We start from the raw sequence: 21,770 nt of genomic DNA on the forward strand, positions 1-21,770 counted from the left end.
TAGAAAAATCATTCCAATACAAAAAAAAAAAAACACCTAATAACCCCAAAACAAAACAATAACTAGATAAAATCACACTGAAGTCACAGTAATGTGTGTTAGCTGACCTTTGTCAGTTGAAGGTTAAGGTAAAGGTCATTTTGCTGAAAAAAAAAAACCTGATTGAAAAAAATAATGAAAATTGACAGTTATAAGTGATTGAAAAAAAAAATCCTGTTTTTCATGGATCATTTCGGTTTGGTGATCCAGATCACCACCAAAAGTCATAGCAACGTAATTCAGTCCAGAGGTATTCTTCATGTGAAATTTGGTGATGATTGGTTGAAAACTGAGGGAGAAATAGCGTCCTAAAAAACGTTAGGAGGAGAATAAGAAGAAGAAGAAGAGAAGAATAAAGTAGAAAGATCCTGAGTGAGAGTCACAATTTGCGCTAGCGCTGCTTGCGCAAATTAATAATAATAATAATAATAATAATAATAAACAGTACTGTACAAAAGTCTTAGGCATGCTATTTTTTTAGTGCAAACTTTGTTATAGATTTTTATTTTATGACTTCTACATTATCGAGATTAGATTTCCAAACATGAGTTTTCCAGCACAAAATTACATTACAGAAAAATTATGTCAATAAAGAAAGCAGCATATTATGGAAGAGACACACTTTCAGATCAAGGATATAATGAAGGCTGTTGAGTTTTGCTGCAAAAATAAGCAAGTATGAGTCAAAGTCTCTAGAAGAACCGGGGCTGGTTTTACAAGACACTAATTTCAGCTAATTTCCTCATAAAACTGCAAAAACTGTACCCGAGACAACTATTTTTATGTAGAAACATTTCATTTTATTATTTTTAAAGGCATCTTTGCTCTACAGGATTTCTTTACATGTGCATAAGACTTTTGCACAATATTAGGTATATGCACTCACCGGCCACTTCAATAGGAACTAGTTCTTGACTGGCAGGAGTGGAACCCAATGTGATCTTCTGCTGTTGCGTGCTGAGATGCTTTTCTGCTCAGCACGGTTGTAAAGAGTTGCTATGAGTTGCGGTATCCTTCCTGGCAGCTCGAACCAATCTGGCCATTTTTCCTCTGACCTCTCTTATCAACAAGGCGTTTGTTTCCACCCACAGAACCGTCGCTCACTCATTGAGTGTTTTTTGTTTTTTCGCACCATTCTGTGTAAACTCTAGAGACTGTTGTGTGTGCAAGCCCCAGGAGATCAGCAGCTTCTGAAATACTCAAACCAGTCCATCTGGATCAAACCAACACCCATGCTACAGTGAAAGTCACACTTTGAGATCACATTTTCTCCCATTCTGATGTTTGAAGTGAATATTAAGTGAAGCTCTTGATTTGTATCTGCGTGATTTTATGCATCAAGGGATTGGCTGATTAGAGAACTGCATCAAACGACAGGTGGGTGGGTGTTCCTAATAAAGTAGCCGGCGAGTGTATACGTAAAATTTTTTTTATTATTATTTATATAGACAAGCACAAAGGTTTTGTACAACACATCTTTATAAATAGAGCTCATCTCAAACGTTTACACTGGACAGACAGGATTGATACTGACCTCCAGGTCACTGGAAACCAGAAGCAGAGTGGAGTCTGATGGACTGTCCGAACATTGTGATGGCTGATGCACAGACAGGAAAAAGGTCTACTAAGAAACTGTGCCACAAGTTTGTCACAGTGTATTCATATCTGTGTGCGATGCAAAAGTAACTCCATTTTGCACATAAAAACCTTTACATTACACAAGCCAGTGATTCCAAAACGGGGAAGTACAAAATGGGTTTAAATTTAACAATACAGGATCAGGATTATTTAAAAAAAAAAAGAAGAATTTGCTACATATTCCCAGCTAAAACAAGAACTAAAAACTCATCCTTCATTAAGAAAAAAAAAAACAACAAATATGCCAAGAACTTTGAACAATTTTGGACCCAAACCAGTTCATTCTTTCCTAATAATTTTAGAGGTGTTCTTCTTACTCTGTTTTTTTTAAATCCCAAACTGTTCTTAGATAAAAGTACATTTGTATGTACTAAAGAAATGGGTATAACGATGGGACGATTTGCATCAATGCATCAATTTAAACTCTAAAAACTACTGAAATTAACTGGGGTTACTACCACAAATCAGTAATTCTGAATTTTTAATTGATTATGAATCAGACAGAGAACTAGAGTGAAAAAAAAAATCACTTATTTTTTAAACTAATGTGTACAGTGCCTTGCAAAAGTATTCATCCCCCTTGGTGTTTGTCCTGTTTTGTCGCATTACAAGCTGGAATTAAAATGGATTTTTGGGGGGTTAGCACCATTTGATTTACACAACATGCCTACCACTTTAAAAGGTGTTTTTTTTTTTTTTGGTGACACAAACCATAATGGGGCGGCACGGTGGTGTAGTGGTTAGCGCTGTCGCCTCACAGCAAGAAGGTCCTGGGTTCGAGCCCCGTGGCCGGCGAGGGCCTTTCTGTGTGGAGTTTGCATGTTCTCCCCGTGTCCGCGTGGGTTTCCTCCGGGTGCTCCGGTTTCCCCCACAGTCCAAAGACATGCAGGTTAGGTTAACTGGTGACTCTAAATTGACCGTAGGTGTGAATGTGAGTGTGAATGGTTGTCTGTGTCTATGTGTCAGCCCTGTGATGACCTGGCGACTTGTCCAGGGTGTACCCCGCCTTTCGCCCGTAGTCAGCTGGGATAGACTCCAGCTTGCCTGCGACCCTGTAGAAGGATAAAGCGGCTACAGATAATGAGATGAGAATGAACTAGAGTGAAAAAAAAATCACTTATTTTTTAAACTAATGTGTACAGTGCCTTGCAAAAGTATTCATCCCCCTTGGTGTTTGTCCTGTTTTGTCGCATTACAAGCTGGAATTAAAATGGATTTTTGGGGGGTTAGCACCATTTGATTTACACAACATGCCTACCACTTTAAAAGGTGTTTTTTTTTTTTTGGTGACATAATGGGGCGGCACCGTGGTGTAGTGGTTAGCGCTGTCGCCTCACAGCAAGAAGGTCCTGGGTTCAAGCCCCGTGGCCGGCGAGGGCCTTTCTGTGTGGAGTTTGCATGTTCTCCCCGTGTCCGCGTGGGTTTCCTCCGGGTGCTCCGGTTTCCCCCACAGTCCAAAGACATGCAGGTTAGGTTAACTGGTGACTCTAAATTGACCGTAGGTGTGAATGTGAGTGTGAATGGTTGTCTGTGTCTATGTGTCAGCCCTGTGATGACCTGGTGACTTGTCCAGGGTGTACCCCGCCTTTCGCCCGTAGTCAGCTGGGATAGGCTCCAGCTTGCCTGCGACCCTGTAGAACAGGACAAAGCGGCTACAGATAATGAGATGAGATGAGAGACAAACCATAATTAAGATGAAAAAAAAAACAGAAATCTGGAGTGTGCATAGGCATTCACTCCCTTTTGTATGAAACCCCTAAATAAGAGCTGGTCCAACCAATTCACTTCAATTAGTTGATTAAGATCCACCTGTGTGCAATCAAAGTGTCACATGATCTGTCACATGATGTCTGTATAAATCAACCTGTTCTGGAAGGACCCTGACTCTGCAACACTACTCAGCAAGCAACATGAAAACCACGGAGCCTCCAAACAGGTCAGAGACAAAGTTGTGGAGAAGTATAGATCAGGGAAAACACGTTTGGAGTTCGCCCAACAGCATGTGGCAGACTCTCCAAACACATGGAAGAAGATTCTCTGGTCAGATGAGACTAAAATTGAACTTTTTGGCCATCATGAGAAATGCCATGTGTGGCGCAAACCCAACACTCTGAGAACACCATTCCTACAGTGAAGCATGGTGGTGGCAGCATCATGCTGTGGGGATGCTTTTCATTTGCAGGGACAGGAAAGCTGGTCAGGACTGAAGGAAAGATGGATGGCACTAAATATACAGCAATTCTGGAGGAAAACCTGTTTGAGTCAGCCAGAGGTTTGAGACTGGGATGACCCTAAACATACTGCTAAAGCTACACTGGAATGGTTTAAAAGGGAAACATTTAAATGTCTTGGAATGGCTTCATCAAAGCCCAGATCTCGATCCAATTGAGAATCTGTGGCATAACTTGAAGATTGCTGTACACCAACACAACCCATCTAACTTGAAGGAGTTACAGCAGTTTTGCCTTGAGGAACGGGCAAAAATTCCAGTGGCTAGATGTGCTAAGCTAATAGAGACATACTCCAAGAGACTTGCAGCTGTAACTGCAGCAAAAGGTGGCGCTACAAAGTATTGACTTGGGGGGGGGATGTGAATACCTAGGCACACTCCAGATTTCTGTTTTTTCATCTTTAATTATTGTTTGTGTCTCAATAAAAAAAATTTTCTCGGTTTTAAAGTGGTAGGCATGTTGTGTAAATCAAATGGTGCTCACGCCCCAAAAATCAATTTTAATTCCAGCTTGTAATGTGACAAAACAGGACAAACACTACTTTTGCAAGACACTGTAAATAGGCTTATCAAGTTGATCTTCCCCAAACTCTGATATTTAAGAGTGTCCTTCTCTTATCGTCATCATCATCATCATTATTTGCCAATTAATGTTAGGAGTACCCCAGATCCTCAACAAAGTTTGTGACACATCAGTCGGAGGCTAAACTGAATTGTAGAGTATCGTAGCAGACTCAGGAGTATCGTAAAATATTGTATCAAGAATCTGAATCACATTGAATCATGTGGCAGCCTGAAATCTACAACCCTAGCGAAAGCATCATCGGTTCTGTGATTCTGAGAGGCTTAATAAGCCCTTATTTTAGATTTTTGAATTACATTTAGCTCACGATCAGATTTTGCTGTTAATTTAAACTCGTTTTGGTCTTAAAACCTTTTGTTTTTCAGATATTAGTTAAAAAGGTGTGGGTATAATGCCACGTGCAGGATGTTCTAACTGTAGTACAACATTGAGTTTGATTTATATCTGGAGTAGTTGATGCATTATCCAACACACACTATGCCTTGGTGCTTTACCGTTTACGCTCTTTTCAGCTTTCATGATGTCATATACAGTGTGTAGCATTATATAAAATCGAGTGAACGTCATGATTCTTGCATCACAGTTTCATTTCTTTCAACTAACATTCTTACAAGACATATAGACTAGAAGATTCTAAAGGGACAGCGTACAAAGTTAAGGCATGCCCGTGGTATTTGAGAATGTAAAAGAGTTTCACTGGGTCCAAACACCTTGTCAGGTAAGAAAGGAAGAGGATATTCTGTTCCTGAATGGCTGTGAGGTGAAAGTCAACGATAGAGAGACAATAAAGACTACATTTAACTTGTTTCAAATGGGCAGTGGTAGCTCAGTGGGTAGGACTCTGTACTCGTGGCTGGAAAGTTAGAAGTTCAAATCCCAAGGACTGTCCGAGAGCCACTGCTGTGTCCCCTAACCTTGCTTTAGCTGTGTACTTGGACTGGATTCTTGCTCATTCATTGGTCGCTCTGGATAAAAGCATCTGGCAGATGAATAAATTTTATATTTGAAGAAAAGTCTTGTGCCACTTTCGTTCTCCATCACAGTATAAAACTCCACGCACTCTCTCGAACACACGAGCCATCCTAAACAGCAGCCCTTCATCTTCTCTGAGTCACAGTGTAGTGGTTATGACCGTCTTTTTGTATAATATCACATTGGGGAAAATTAAACAATCCGAGACCACTCTTGTGTGACCTCTGACCTCTCCGAGACTGTAACAGGAGCTCAGCAGAGGTCAGAGACATAGTCAAAGTCACGGAAGCTGTCCTGATCCTTGCGCGAGAGCACGCGGGGTTCTCGCGGTGGCGTGAGGGTGGGTGCCTCCGTTGTGAATTCTTCATCGAAGTTACTCACGTCCTCTCTGTCTCCGATAGTGGGAACAAATGGAGGAGGAAGTTTACGCAGGAGGAGAGCCTCCCAGTCCATATTCTATAAGAAAGAGAGAAGGAAGACCAAAAAAAAATAATAATAATAATCATGTTTACAAACTCTGGGCTGTAGTCAGAAATGAGTTTAGTACATCTAGTGAGGATTTAATTGTGAAATTATGCATATCACACATCAGATATAATTGCAAATTGAATTGCTATTCGGGCGGCACAGTGGTGTAGTGGTTAGCGCTGTCGCCTCACAGCAAGAAGGTCCTGGGTTCGAGCCCCGGGGCCGGCGAGGGCCTTTCTGTGTGGAGTTTGCATGTTCTCCCCGTGTCCGCGTGGGTTTCCTCCGGGTGCTCCGGTTTCCCCCACAGTCCAAAGACATGCAGGTTAGGTTAACTGGTGACTCTAAATTGACCGTAGGTGTGAATGTGAGTGTGAATGGTTGTCTGTGTCTATGTGTCAGCCCTGTGATGACCTGGCGACTTGTCCAGGGTGTACCCCGCCTTTCGCCCGTAGTCAGCTGGGATAGGCTCCAGCTTGCCTGCGACCCTGTAGAAGGATAAAGCGGCTACAGATAATGAGATGAGATGAGATGAATTGCTATTCATGCAAAAACAATAAATAAAATAAGATGCGCTGGATCAAGTGCAGACTTGAAGTTTTCTTCTTAGTTGGGGGGAAAAAAAACGACCGTTTGGATCAATATTATTGACTTGAATTGAATAACATGTTGGGCTGAGTAATCTTTATTGATTCATGGTCAAAATAATTTTGGACGTCATGGCTCGAATCAGTTTGAATGCGAGGAAGGCGACAAACGAAAAACATAAAAGAAAAAGGAGCGAGATGCAGAAAACACCTTCACTATCCAGCGACGTAGGGCATTTACAGGGCGAGCAGAGGGAGAGGTATTTGCAAAAATTGAGGTTAGCAGGCTTAGAGAACGACGTTTACCTGCTTCCACCAGGATTGTTCACTGACGTACGGAAGTACACGAAGCCCTCGTCTTTACCTGACTTCGGCCCACGTGATCTGTATACCTATGTCGTTAAAAACCCATCGCCATACACAGGTATTGACCTGAAAGCGTATAAGAGTTTGGATGCCTACAAATATTTTGTATCAGGCTGGGTAACATGCCTACATCAGCGGGTCGTCCCTGGAGCCGGTGGTCGCCATCTTATTACAGCTAAGGTTTGTTCACATTTTCATTTATTTTCGGTCCTCAGGATAAACAAAATGTTATTAAATGTCATTGAAATAACTTCTTAGTCTGTTGAGACATGGCCCGTTATAAATTTGCTGTTACCAGGCAATGACCAAGAACTGTATTATTAGGGTCGGTGTCTGTGTTGTAGCAGTGTACTAGCAGCTAGCTGTTAGCACTAGCTAATGTCAACAACACAGTAGCTGGTATGTTACTGTAGCAATGTTTACGTTCAGTCATTTGGATGACTGTTAAAACCTTTCAGTCTCAAGTTTTTCCTTTACTATATTTACTAGTTTACTGTAATTATGATCTGGTAGCTATTTACACCGGATCCAGTGTAAATAGTTGCCGGAGCGCGCTCCGGCTTGCTCCCCCTCAAATTAAGCAGCACGCTCTGGCTTGCTCCCGGAGCACGCTGCTTAATTTGAGGGGGAGCAAGCCGGAGCGCGCTGCTTAATTTGAGGGGGAGCAAGCCGGAGCGCGCTCCGGCAGCTATTTACATTGGATCCGGTGTAAATAGCTGCCGGATCATAATTACAGTAAACTAGTAAATCCAGTAAAGGAAAAACTTGAGACTGAAAGGTTTTAACAGTCATCCAAATGACTGAACGTAAACATTGCTACAGTAACATACCAGCTATGATGTTGTTGACATTAGCTAGCTTGACCTTCAAAATGGCGGACACCGGGGCGTCACGTGACCCTGTGACGTCAGGTGAAAAACCTCAATTGTGACATGCAGCAACTGTGGGTTTGAGTGCTTGTTCCTTTAAATGATAATGAGCGACTGCTCACTCCACCCTCTCTTCCGCCCGCCGGCCAACCTGGTCATACTTTCTTCATGAATATTCATTTGAAAAGGCAGTTCGCAAGCTATGAGTGGAGATACTCAGATGAGGGGGCGAGATAATTCTAATGAGCTACTTGTGACATAGAAAGTGGAGTCAAATCTGAACGGCTTGTTGAAGCTCATGTTTTCTGTAACAGGCAGCGCAAAAGAAACTGACGGAGTTGTCTTATTTTATTTTGTAGGTTGGTAGACTCCAGATACCCAAATGTATGTGCACAAGCACTGAAAAGTGAGTTTTTCATCTTATGTACTCTTTAAATGTAAAACATTTGTAATAGATAGACCAGTTATGGGTTGTTTTACAATCAGGGTACAAAGTTTGTGTCACAGGGGTCCAAAATTCAAATTGGTTCTTGTACCAGTTTTTAAGTGAAGGACAAGTTAAAGAACAGATTTCAGGTAATTTTTTGACGTGTGTATGGTAGTTTTGTGTAATCTGCTATAAGATGGGAGAAACAAATGAAGTGATTCTCGGAGAGGACTTTTTTTTTTTGACAATTCAGAATCCACGACTTCCATAGTGCTTTTAAATATAAGCCTGTAAGCTTTGTGTTAGTTGTCTCTAATATTTATGTCCCAATATCTTGACCACATTTTAGGATGAAAATAATCATTTTAGATATGTTATTTTATATTGAAAAACTAGCTGTCTCGGAGAGGACATTTTTTTGACACAATTACGGTACATCCTAATTTGATCAAAATAGTCTGAGAACTTACTGGCATTCAACATTAAAACTTAACTATGTTTCCAATGATATGGAACCATATATTTGTTTTATGGTATAAAGAATGATGCAAGTGCATCCCTTTTGGAGCTACCTGTGGTCAAAAAAGCACTTTTTCTAAATGACACGAGTAATTTTGCTAAATATGACACATATTGCCATACATTCACCAAAAATAACGTTATCACCAAATTTTTTTTTGCATGGTAAATAGAGCGATCACAGGGCTACAATAAACAACCAAGTTTATTTAGTCAAGCCTTTTGATATTGAAGATAAGTGTTAAATGTGATTTTTAGCTTGTGTACCCTGATTGTAAAACAACCCTTATAACAATATGTCCTGAGTGCTTTCTGCTTCAAAAAGGAAATTACATGCATGTGAAATAAAAAGTGTGAAACAGTAGCAACTCCTGTTTCATCGTTTTCACCCTAAAAGGCAAGATCTTTCTCTCACTTACTCTGAAGAAAGGTTGCTTCTTAACTTCTTCAGCATCCTTCTCTCCAGAACCCAGCCTCCTCTCCGGATTCCTCCTCAACAGCTGTCAACCAACACAAAACAAACCTTCAGAATCCAGTCTTCATTCGATCATTCTTACATAGACTATGTTTCAAATATCGCAACAGCAATTTAGCACCAGATGTCATTCATTCACCATGTACATGTCTGCTGTTACTTCTTGTATCTTATAATTTATGGATCTGGTCAAATTCAGAACAGCACAAACAATGTACAAAGCGAGAAATAATCTATTGCCAAAAATATACAAGGAATGTTTAGTGAGAGAGAGGGGGGATATAATCTAAGGGGAGACCCAAATTTTAAAAAAACCAAAGGTTCGAACAAATATGAAAAGCATGTGCATATCGAGCTGTGGGGTGACTTTATGGAACAGGCTGGAGACAGAAATAAAACAAAGTGCAAATATAAATCTGTATAAAAAAGGTACAAAAAATATTTTTAAACAAGTATATGGAAGAGGAAGTATGTTAACGGAGGATGATGAGGGATAAATAGAATAGGGTTGATTGTTATATTAGAACTAACTTAGTATATGGTATATACGGTATATATTTATTTATGGGGATAGTTTATATCTTCATATTTACAGGGATAGGTATGTAGTAGATATTTATTTTTGTAATTATATATTTATATAGATATTTATGAAGTGTATATATGGTGTATATATACACGTGTGTGTGTGTGTGTGTGTAGTAATTATATATTTATATAGATATTTATGAAGTGTATATATGGTGTATATATATATATATATATATGTGTGTGTGTGTGTGTGTGTGTGTGTATATATATATATATATATATATATATATATATAGTAATTATATATTTATATAGATATTTATGAAGTGTATATATGGTATGTAGTATATATTTATTTTTGTAATTATACATTTATATAGATATTTATGAAGTGTGTGTGTGTGTGTGTGTATGTGTGTGTGTGTATATATATAAAAAATTATATATTTATGAAGTGTATATATGGTATATGTAATTATATATTTATATAGATATTTATGAAGTGTATATATGGTATGTAGTATATATTTATTTTTGTAATTATACATTTATATAGATATTTATGAAGTGTGTGTGTGTGTGTGTGTGTGTATAAAATTATATATTTATATAGATATTTATGAAATGTAGTATATATTTATTTTTGTAATTATACATTTATATAGATATTTATGAAGTGTGTGTGTATATAAAATTATATATTTATATAGATATTTATGAAGTGTATATATGTAATTAATGTAATGTAATATGCATTGTAATTATATATTTATATAGATATTCATGAAGTGTATATATGGTATATATTTTTATAGGTGTATTAATGTAGTTAGGATTTCGGGGCAGTTAAAAAGGGGTGGGAAATTAAAAAAGTATTGTACTTCTTCCCACTCCTTTTTCGAACAATGTGCGGTGCTTTGTAATGTCTTAGCTCTTTATGTTATTTTTTTTTTCAATTTCTTGTTTTCTTTCTTTTGTATGTACAAATAGTTACATACATTTTTTTTATACATGTTCGAAATAAAAATAAATTCAATTCAATAATCAGGTTACAAAGTCTGTGTGCTTGTGTTCATGCGTGTAGGGAACCCACCCTCCTCATAATGCCGATCGCTTCTGACGACAGGAATCGTGGGTAACGGACTTCATCATTCACTATGCTGTCAAACACCTCCTCCTCGTCATCTCCTGGAAACGGAGACTAGAAACAGAGGAAGAAAAGAACATATGGCACAGAAGGAAGTAAACCTTATCCCCTTTCACATACGAAATCTGTTCATGTATGAGGTAAAAACAACACGGAAAATATAACAAATTTTCATTCCTGCTCAGTGTATTCCCACCTGAGTGTATTTAACAGAATGCTACGCAGCACCAACCACGCGAGGCCTGATATGACGTATAATACACGAGGTGGCAAGTCCATTGTTGTGAAAAGCCCAAGCTGACATTAGGTAGTTAGCAACATGGCACAAGTAGAGCTGTATCACGTCTCTGCTGAGAGAGTTCTCTTCCTGTTTCACAATGTTGAACATTTGTTGTGTTCAAGCAAAGGCCGTTTACAACATTTTTGATTATACAGTGGGACTGCTGTATCTATTGACTCGCTCAAGCATACAAGCGTGACCTGTTGAACTACGCACCCAGAATGCGATGCACCAGGACGCACACTTACGGTCACTTTTTTTTCCCCCCCACTTATCGCCTTATTCAAACCCCGGCTTCTGTTAGTTTGTCTTGCATTTGTTTTTATTCTCCATACTGATGTGCATCGTGTTCCTCTCTTGCATCCATCTCAGCACCTCAACCAGGATAAAAATATTAAAAGTACACTGCCTTTCAGATTTTTCAAGTGTAGGTCATAAAAAGAATTTTCCTAGACACCCAATTATTTTTGTTTATGGCCCTTTTCCACTACCCTTTTTCAGCTCGCTTCAGCCCGACACGGCTCGCGTTTCGACTACCAAAGAACAGCACGACTCGGCTCGCTTCAGCCCTGCTTAGCCCCTAAAACTCGCACCGTTTTGGAGTGGGGCTGAAGCAAGCCAAACCGAGCCGAGTGAGGCTGGAGGCGTGAGCAGACACTCCCCTGTGCACTGATTGGTGAGGAGGAGTGTCCTCACACGCCCACACACGCCCCGCGAGCACGCTGGGATCTGTAAACACTGTAAACCCGGAAGAATAATAATTACGAATTACGAGAATTTCTGAAGCCTTATGCGCCTCGCCTCATCTATACGCTCTTGCCAGTATCTGTTGGCGTTGTCGGTGACAACAAGCCACAGCACCAAGACCAGCAACACTAACGACTCCATGTTTATTGTTTACTAATCGGGTCGTGAGACTACCGCTTAAAAGGTCACTGATGTCACTGTTTGTGCTGCTTAATGTAACGGTGTAAATAATAAGTTTTCTTTCCCTTGTTTATTTTTTTCTTTTGAAACTTCACCAATTCCTGATTTGTCTCTTTAATGTTGTCTAAATGAATACACTGAGAATGTGAACCTGTACTGCCCCTTTAAGGAAATTATTTTCGTTTTCTTGTTCCCATGGTTTTTCCTCAGTCTGTGATTGCTGTGCTGAGGAAAGGTATGCTTGTTTCGTTGATGAATCATAAAAGTACATATTCTTAGTGTTAAACTCTTACAGTTCGTTTATAAGGTCAAAATTAACATGTAGATAATGATAGTGGACATGCAGCTTAGTATACATACGATGTGAGTTTGTGTTTCTTTTATTTTGTAAGATGGTTTTCAGAAAGTTTTTCTCTGCTACAGGCTACTCCCGTATGAAGATTGCATGTCAGCCTTTTCTTTTCTTTTGCTACGTACAGGTATGGTGAACTCAGTGTATGTTCACTTTACTTAATGTTTACTTTTGTTGACGATGTTTAGCGTATAGCAGCACTCTTATACTGTATGTTGAGTGAAGTTTCCGTCTGTATTTGCATACAGACCTAGTGTGTACAAGCCAGTGAAATATACTGTTGCTCAGTCTGTGATTGCTGTGCTGAGGAAAGGCTACTCCCGTATGAAGATTGCATGTCAGCCTTTTCTTTTCTTTTGCTACGTACAGATACCGTTTTACGCTAAATAAAGCAACCAGTGAGAGAATCAGTGACCGGCCATTCCCTGCCTAGTTCACAGCACAGCCACTACCAGACAGAACACAACGCAACACACAGTCCCGTTACATTAACGACATCACGTGACGTCCACCCACTTTCGCTAACTCCACCCAATGTGTCCACCCACTTCCAGCCAGCACGGTTCAGCGCGGTTGTAGTCGAAATGCAACTCCAACAGCCCCGCTCAGCTCGACTCAGCCCAACTCAGCACGGCACGGCTCAGCCCGACTCAGCCGCGTTTGTAGTGGAAAAGCGGCATTAGTGGACCGAAAGCTACTGAATTCAAATCACAGACTTCCAATTTTATTAGTTTTTTTAATAGAACAATTAATGAATTTAGGGCCACATGGCCCTAAATTCTCCGCTATTTTTTCCTGCTTCACCATGACACAATTCAAAATACTACATCATGCATCACGCGGTGGGCTTTCCCCGTTTGCACAAGGCATCGTGGGATACAAATTTGAAACAGGAGAGAAAAATGAAGGACGCGAGTGTGCGAATGAAACATAAAAGACTGACTACAGTAACGGAAAGCGAGAAGAAAAGAAAACGCAGGACCAAACTAATAAATATCGGCGGTCAGCGAGCACCTCGGTGTGATCAGCTGTTCATTTAGTGACAGAATGATGGAACTGTCAGTGCACGGTCAAAGGTAAAGCTGTAGATGGCAGTAATGCAACACTGTGGATGCCAACTGCCATAAAACCCAAAAGAAGAAGGAGGTAAACCTGAGCACACGGACTTCCTCTGTCTGCCTGACTGTGCGAAGTGAGCAATTTCATGCACATTATTTGCTTGGGAATCCCCTCAAATTAAATAACTTCCCAGCTACAGAATGGCCGGGTTTTTTTTTTTTTGAGATATTACAGAAATAAACATACATCACAATGACCAAATTTCAGATGGAACTAAAGTTCACTGATTTTATGAAATCAAAAGGCCATCTAGCTTTAAGTGGAAATATCAGTATCCAGAGAGAGAGAGAGAGAGAGAGACAGCACATTCACATACCTTTTGTTATAGTATATTGTTTTATTTTATATTAGTTACTGTTGTTTGTCATATTGTGTGTAGTTTATAAATGAAACTTTATCATAGGTATGTATGTCCATGAAAAACAAGCTTTAAATATGGTTCGCGCCTATCCATGGTTTTGGCTATCCGCGTTAGATCTTGGAACGTATTCCTCATGGATATAGCACCCTTACTGTATCTGCTGATGTTTGCTTGTTGGTTTGAGTATGTCAACTGTTCATTCCAAAAACGCTGGGACGGGGGCAATTTAGGGTGAGTAATAAAATAAAACAATTAAATAATGGTGTGATTTGAAACAGGTGATTGTAATCATGATTTGGACAAAATCAGTATCCAGGAAAAGCCTAGTCTTTGAGGAGCAAAGATGGGCTGAGGATCTCCAGTTTGTCAACCGGTGCATGAGAAAAGGATTGAAGTGTTTAAAAACAATGTTCCTCAAAGTTATGAAGGGATTTGGATATATTTCACCCTCTATAGTGCATAATATCATTAAATGGTTCAAGAAATCGGGAGGAATTTTGGTGCAAAAAGGGCAAGGGCCCAAGCCTAAGCTGAACACCATTGATCACCGATCCCTCAGATGGCACTGTATCAAGAACCGTCTTTCATCCATAGCTGATATAACCACATGGGCTCGGGATTAACTTTGGCAAACTTTTTTGTCAAGCACTACAATACAGAGTTACATCCACAAATGCCAGTTAAAACTTTACTGAGCAAAAAGGGGCCTTATGTTAACTGTGTCCAAAAGTGCTGTCAACTTCTTTGGGCTTGGAGGCATCTGGGATGGACCATCACACAGTGGAAATGTGTATTGTGGTCAGACGAATCAGTATTCCAGGTCTTTTTTGGAAGAAATGGATGCTGTTTGCTCTGTATCAAAGACGAAAAAGACCATCCAGACTGTTACCAGCAACAAGTCCAAAAGCTCCAGGGTGTCATGGTATGGGGTTGTGTCAGTGCCCTTGGCAAAGGTAACTTACCCTTCTGTGATGGAGCATTAATGCAGAAAAGTACACTGAGATTTTGGAGCAACATATGCTGCCTTCAAGACATCTTTTCCAGGGATATTTCAACAAGACAATGCAAAACCACATTCTGCGCACATTACAAAGGCATGGCTGAGGAAGAAGAGGGTGCCTGTCCCCTCTGTCTCCAATAGTGAACGTGGAGAATTTTGAAATAAAAAAATATGGCAACAGCGACCCCGTACTGTTACACACCTTAAAGGAACAGTCCACCGTACTTCCATAATGAAATATGCTCTTATCTGAATTGAGACGAGCTGCTCCGTACCTCTCCGAGCTTTGCGCGACCTCCCAGTCAGTCAGACGCAGTCAGACGCGCTGTCACTCCTGTTAGCAATGTAGCTAGGCTCAGCATGGCCAATGGTATTTTTTGGGGCTGTAGTTAGATGCGACCAAACTCTTCCGCGTTTTTCCTGTTTACATAGGTTTATATGACCAGTGATATGAAACAAGTTCAGTTACACAAATTGAAACGTGGCGATTTTCTATGCTGTGGAAAGTCCGCACTATAATGACAGGCGTACTAACACCTTCTGCGCGCTTCGGCAGCGCGTTGATACGGAGCTCAGATATCAATGCGCTGCCGAAGCGCGCAGAAGGTGTTAGTACGCCTGTCATTATAGTGCGGACTTTCCATAGCATAGAAAATCGCTACGTTTCAATTTGTGTAACTGAACTTGTTTCATATCACTGGTCATATAAACCTATGTAAACAGGAAAAACGCGGAAGAGTTTGGTCGCATCTAACTACAGCCCCCAAAAAATACCATTGGCCATACTGAGCCTAGCTACATTGCTAACAGGAGTGACAGCGCGTCTGACTGCGTCTGACTGACTGGGAGGTCGCGCAAAGCTCAGACAGGTACGGAGCAGCTCGTCTCAATTCAGGTAAGAGCATATTTCATTATGGAAGTACGGTGGACTGTTCCTTTAAGATCTGTTTGCGGGAAGAACGGGACAAAATAACACCTGAAACACTTCATCACTTGGTGTCTTCAGTCCCTAAACATCTTTTAAGTGTTGTGAGAAGGAATGGAAACATTATAAAATGGCAAATGCTTTACTGTCTGAACTTTTTGGAAATGTGTTGCAAGAATCAAAATTGAAATGTGTTTATTTTGAAAAAAAAAAAAAAATCATGAGGTAAAACATCAAATAATGTGCCGTTGTATTGTTTTGAGTGCAATACATGTCAAATATTATTTACAAATCATTTCCGGTTTTAATTTCCATTTCAACATACTGCCCCAACTTTTTCTGATTTTGGGGTCGTAAGAATTTTAGCATGCTACCTGTTCTGATAAAAGAACAGAAAAGCTATTTACTCAAAAGCCACTTATAATAGAAGTCTAAAGGCAGTTGTTATGGCCTTTAATAAATACATACAGGAAAATCTCATCTCATTATCTCTAGCCGCTTTATCCTGTTCTACAGGGTCGCAGGCAAGCTGGAGCCTATCCCAGCTGACTACGGGCGAAAGGCGGGGTACACCCTGGACAAGTCGCCAGGTCATCGCACGGCTGAGTCAGAGATATCTACAAGTTAATAATTTACATTTACACAACCACAGAATCTCACTCTCTTACCTCTCCAACAAGCATCTCGTAGATCAGGACTCCGAGTCCCCACCAGTCCACCGCCCGCGTGTAGCACGTGTCTGTCAGAACCTCCGGAGCCAGAAACTCTGGTGTGCCACAGAACGTACTCGTCCTGTCCCCAAAGCCCATACCTGAGAAAAAAAACAAAAGGTTATTGATAAGAAAATGTTTTTTAATCTCAGTTCTAATGCTCATATTACACATCCCACCTTCTTTACACAGTCCAAAGTCAGCTATTTTCACATATCCTTCTGTATCGAGCAGCAGATTGTCCAATTTTAGGTCCCTGAATATTAAAGGAAGGTGAAGGTGAGGTCAATCTCAGATTCCACAGATCTAACAGATAATACTGACAGGATACAAAGAAGAAAGCATACACAAGGGGTAGGTTTCATACCGATATACAATCTTGTTGTTGTGTAAAAACTGAAGGCCAAGGACCACACAAGCAGCATAGAACCTGCAAACAGACACAAGCATCATGATGCACCTTCAATCCCGCCCACCACAAGTCCATCAGGCACATAAGTAACGTACATCAGCACACACGCTCTACATACACAGCCCGCGGTTCGGTGAATACATCGGCGTGGATGTGCATCATGAGATCTCCACCTGCTGTGTACTCCATGACAAAACATACATGCTCTGGTGTCTGGAAACAAGCGAACAGGTTCACCAGGAACGGGTGCTGAGAGCTGTTCACTATCTCAAAGATTCGCTTCTCACACATCAGGCTGACAAAGTGAAGGAGACACAAGCAACAAGAATAATAAGGACGGTTATGCAGTGCATTAAAATTACAATTCCGTTCACTACATCATGTCATCATGCAATTTTGTTTTGTAGATTACAGTCGGGCTTTCACTGGACAGTTCCACACCACACCACCAGGGGTCATCACTGCCTGAATACTAACCACTTCTACATCACCAACACTCTTCTGTAGCTTACTTCTCTTTATTTCCACTGCTATAAAATAGCCATGTTGCGAAGTCTTGCCATCCTTTGAATCGCATTACTAAGCCTTCTTTTAATTTATTTCCCTCAATTTCATCATTTACCAATTCCCACCCTCTATCACACAACAGCTACTAATTGGGGAGGGCATGGATGAGCATATGTTTCCTCCAAGACGTGAAGCTGGCCATAACATTTTTTCAAACTGCTGCATAACATGACAGTGCAACACACTCGGAGTTGGAGGAACGCGCTATCTGCCCTGTTCCACATACATTATAGTTAACTAATGTTGATTATTCTATCCACATTCACTGGATATGAGTAATCGCACACTGATTGACTACTACTAGGATATCAGCTCATATACGGTGAATAGAGAAAAACAAAATGGCAGCGCGATAAAAGAATATATTCCCCCCCCAATATCACCTGTTCCACACTCCAGCCCAGTCAGTGGTAGGGCTGCGTACCGGTACTGTGTACCGGTACTGTACCATGAAAATCGATTCGATACAGGTCCAAAATACCGGATCATGAAGTACCGGTACTGTACCGATACAAATTTACACCAAGTATATGCTTATTTTGTGACTGAAGATGCGTAAATCCTACCACAAAGATGAAAATCTAGCACTGGAAAAGACGTAAAATACCGCGCTGAAACTTGAAATCAGAGCGATCTTTGATTTGAGATCCTCTCGCCACAGTCTCACGAGACATTGCGAGAGCCTGGCTGATCCAGCGTTCTGATTGGTCAAAAAGACTCAAACAGGACACCGAGTGAAGCGGATCGGCAGCTGGTGTACAGATGGACGAGCGCTGACATGTCTGCCAACCACCATAGTTGCCTCCTGAAGCAGTTGGACCAGCAGCGACGCCAGGAGCTGTTCTGTGACTGCAACGTCCTGGTAGGTGGACGCCTTTTCCAAACACACCGCAATGTCCTATTTGGGAGCAGCGGTTACTTCCGCATGCTGCTGTCTCAGGGTGCACGGGACAGCCTGGAACCTGCAAGGGCCTCATTCGACGCCTTCACCCCCGATACCTTCGCCACCATCCTAGACTTTGTGTACTCTGGTCACCTGGCTCTGGGCAGTGCCAACGTGATCGAGGTGATGTCTGCAGCCAGCTACCTGCAGATAGACAATGTCATCGCCTACTGCAAGGCCTTCATCGAGTCCTCGCTGGAGATCAGTGCCAAGGAGGCAACCGAGGACATTCTGCCTCCTCAGAGCATCCTGTGGGAACACCAGGATGACTGCAACGACAAGGACGCGTATGAGACAGAGGTGACGAACGAACAGAGCCCACAGTGCCAGCAGGTTCTGGAGACGGGCTTGAAGGAGGAGCAAATGGGGCAGTTCGAGGCAGTTTCTGAACCCAGGAGGAGAGGAACCAGGTCAGCCATTTTTCCTTTGCTGGCATTGGCGGCCTTTGTTGCTTTGTGTAATTTTGCCGCGTAAGTTAAAGGCCGCGGACTGCGCGTAGTCTGTAGTACTCTAGTGTAGTCACTTCTCGCTGTGAGACAACTTATGACTTTTTGTCCCAAGTTAACTATAGGGTGACTGAGAAGTGAGGCAGGAAACCTAGTTATGTTCGGTTTTCTTTGAATAAAGATACTGACAAGTTGTCAACAGTTTATTAATGTTTCTGTCATTATTGAAGAAGTTCAGAAGAATTTGTCAAATTGTTCGGGTACAGGTCCGGACCTGTACCTAAACCTCTGTACCGGTACCTGATGTTACGTTTAGGTACGCAGCCCTAGTCAGTGGCAGTAATGCACCTTTAAGTTGGTTTGACAACCACCAAAAAAACCCTAAAGAAGGAAAAAAAAAAAAAAAAAAACTGGTGGAGTGTGTCGCTAAACCAATCGAGGAGGAAATAAAAACTCTACTAGAAAACAACCCCCCCCCAAAATACAAAAAAGCAACAAAATATGGAATAAAAGTATTTGATGGTAAGAACGTATCTTTTTTAAATTTTTCAAGAATTATTATTCCAGCATTTTTCACAAATTGCTCCTGTCATTTCGCCAGTTTGTTTACATTCTAAGCAGACATGATTTTGTCGGACGTTTTATATAAAAGTTTTTATTTATCAAAATTTGCAAAAAATAAAAATTAAAAAAACGCTCCGTTTCTCAAAATCCAGTGAATGTGGATAAAATAAAAACAGTTATTCCACTCAATTTCATTGTATATGGCTTATAGCCAACTCGGCATCAGCTCATGTACGACTTGATTTTGTGGAATAACTGTTAAATAAACAGGGAACATGGGCAAGTATCTAGACTCCCAGCCACAGATGGCTACGGCACAATAGGGACTTGAACTTACAAGCTCCTGACAATTGAGTAGACGCTTTTCTGCTGCTATTGAGCCGTGTTTACTCCCATACGTGTCTCTGTTCAACTCTTTAGATCGTTTTCTTAGGTTTTTCACACATCGCCTGCCTAGTCAACTGTCAGTTTTTGGAACTGAATTTTTGATCTTGCCCTTTCGACCTGGCTTATTGATTTCTGATCCTATGATTTATTAAACTCAGCACTGGGATGCAACCAATCGCCATGCTGTGAGTTACACATTACATAACACTGATGCAGACTTGCCTCTCCACTTCATCTCTGGCCACAATGTCTCCTTTCTTCAGTGCTTTGATAGCATACATCGAGCCTGATTTCTTATATTCCGCCAGCAATACCTGGAAAAGCGATTTCCAGAAGTAAATTTACCATAAAACATGCACAAGTCCAGAAAAGGAAAAAAAAAACCACTAAAAAATTGAAAAAATAAGGGACAAAGTTCACCTTGCCAAAATGACCTCTACCCAGCACGGCGATCAACCTGAAATCTTGAAGCCCCAAAGGAGTTTTCTTCTGTTTACTGTAAAAGACCAGACACACACACACACACACACACACACACACAGTAACATAAAGGGCAAAATAGAGCAATTATGTGTAAATCTTTGTGTGCGCGCGTGTGTGTGTGTGTGTGTGTGTGTGTGTGTGTGTGTGTGTGTGTGTGTGTGTGTGTGTGTGTACCTGCTGAGCGAGTGTGTTCTGTTGGGTCGTTGAGGTGTTGAGTCCTGAGGAGAGCAGAGCTCAGTGACATGTGGTCTCTCCTGAAATCATGAAATAAAATAGACAAAGAACACATTCCTGACAAAAGAATGAGGGTAAAGACAGTATATAGCCTTCTAGACTGAAGTTCAGACTGTGAATGTTCTAGAAATAATATCATGATGTGTTAATGTGACATCACCATTCTCATCCACACATTCAGGCCACACCAATTTAATTAGTTGGTTCTCGGAATCGCCGCTTGAAAAAAATGCAAAATGAAAAAAAAAAAAAAATCGAAATCAAACTCCCGCCAACAGAAAAGGTCACGCCGAAAACCAATCAAATCGCCCCTTTCACTTTAGATAAAGACTTGTGGAAGAAACATGCCTGTGGAGGGGAATCCTGCAAAGCCTGTGTTTGTGATTGTTAGGATATTCAGCGAACAGAAGCGTAAAATCTTTGACAGGTATGTTGAAATTCTGTTTACTGGTTTGCCTGTATTGTTTTTTTCTATTTCCACCGCTAATTTTACCATGAGAGCATTTTTTTAATTTTATTTTTATTTCGCCTGCTCGCTTCATATTTTTCCTGAAAAAAATCCGAGAACCAACTAATTAAATTGGTGTGGCCTCAGGTACATATAAAAAAAAAAAAAAAATGAGGGAAAAAAAAAAAACAGTCAACTCATCCTCTGAGAATCTTAGAATGGAGGATGGACACAAATACGTTCTTAGAAAACATCCTCATAAAAGCACGTTGTTCAAAAACAGCTTAAGCAAGATACTTGGAGCCACTGACCTCTGTTTCTCTCAGCGGTGTCTGTCCATCTGTCATGTCTCTCCTGAGTTCCACTTTCATGGGGGAATCGGAGTCCAGGCTCAGTTTCTCGACAGAGATCTCCCTGCATCATACATACATATCCATCCACACACACACACACACACACACACACACACACACACACACACACACACACACACACGTGCATAAAGAGAGAGGCCTACACTTTGATAGACTAGAAACATAAACTTAACACAGGGAGTTAGTTTTAGCAAAGTTTTACAATACAAGCTTGACAAAATAAAAATAATCCCAAACGTGCAGAGCGAGGTGTTTCTGCAGAAAAAAGACGTTTTTTAACCAATAAATATTTCACATTTACAAAAAGAAGGAATGAACATGAAAGCCTGAACACCAGAGAGCTAGAATAGCAACAGTTTCATATCACATTTAAAAATCTGATTGGGAATG

General features: G+C 40.7%; 1 protein-coding gene across 3 annotated transcripts in view; it reads right to left on the reverse strand.

Moving 5' to 3' along the window:
• Window positions 1–3,147: 3,147 nt before the first annotated feature.
• The window catches only part of pkn1a (protein kinase N1a), a 121,328-nt gene continuing 102,705 nt past the window's right edge, over window positions 3,148–21,770 (reverse strand). For all 3 annotated transcript variants that reach the window (XM_060898885.1, XM_060898883.1, XM_060898884.1), the window contains exons 12-22: window positions 21,318–21,420; window positions 20,499–20,578; window positions 20,262–20,337; window positions 20,064–20,155; window positions 17,053–17,229; window positions 16,890–16,952; window positions 16,702–16,778; window positions 16,481–16,623; window positions 10,795–10,902; window positions 9,115–9,195; window positions 3,148–5,918 (exon numbers count right to left, since the gene is read on the reverse strand). In XM_060898885.1, coding sequence (XP_060754868.1) covers window positions 5,715–5,918; window positions 9,115–9,195; window positions 10,795–10,902; window positions 16,481–16,623; window positions 16,702–16,778; window positions 16,890–16,952; window positions 17,053–17,229; window positions 20,064–20,155; window positions 20,262–20,337; window positions 20,499–20,578; window positions 21,318–21,420 — 1,204 coding nt within the window. In that variant the 3' untranslated portion in view covers window positions 3,148–5,714. The remainder of the gene's footprint in view (window positions 5,919–9,114; window positions 9,196–10,794; window positions 10,903–16,480; window positions 16,624–16,701; window positions 16,779–16,889; window positions 16,953–17,052; window positions 17,230–20,063; window positions 20,156–20,261; window positions 20,338–20,498; window positions 20,579–21,317; window positions 21,421–21,770) is intronic.

This window comes from Neoarius graeffei, chromosome 18, assembly GCF_027579695.1.
Source record: "Neoarius graeffei isolate fNeoGra1 chromosome 18, fNeoGra1.pri, whole genome shotgun sequence".
In the NCBI taxonomy this organism is placed as follows: domain Eukaryota; kingdom Metazoa; phylum Chordata; class Actinopteri; order Siluriformes; family Ariidae; genus Neoarius; species Neoarius graeffei.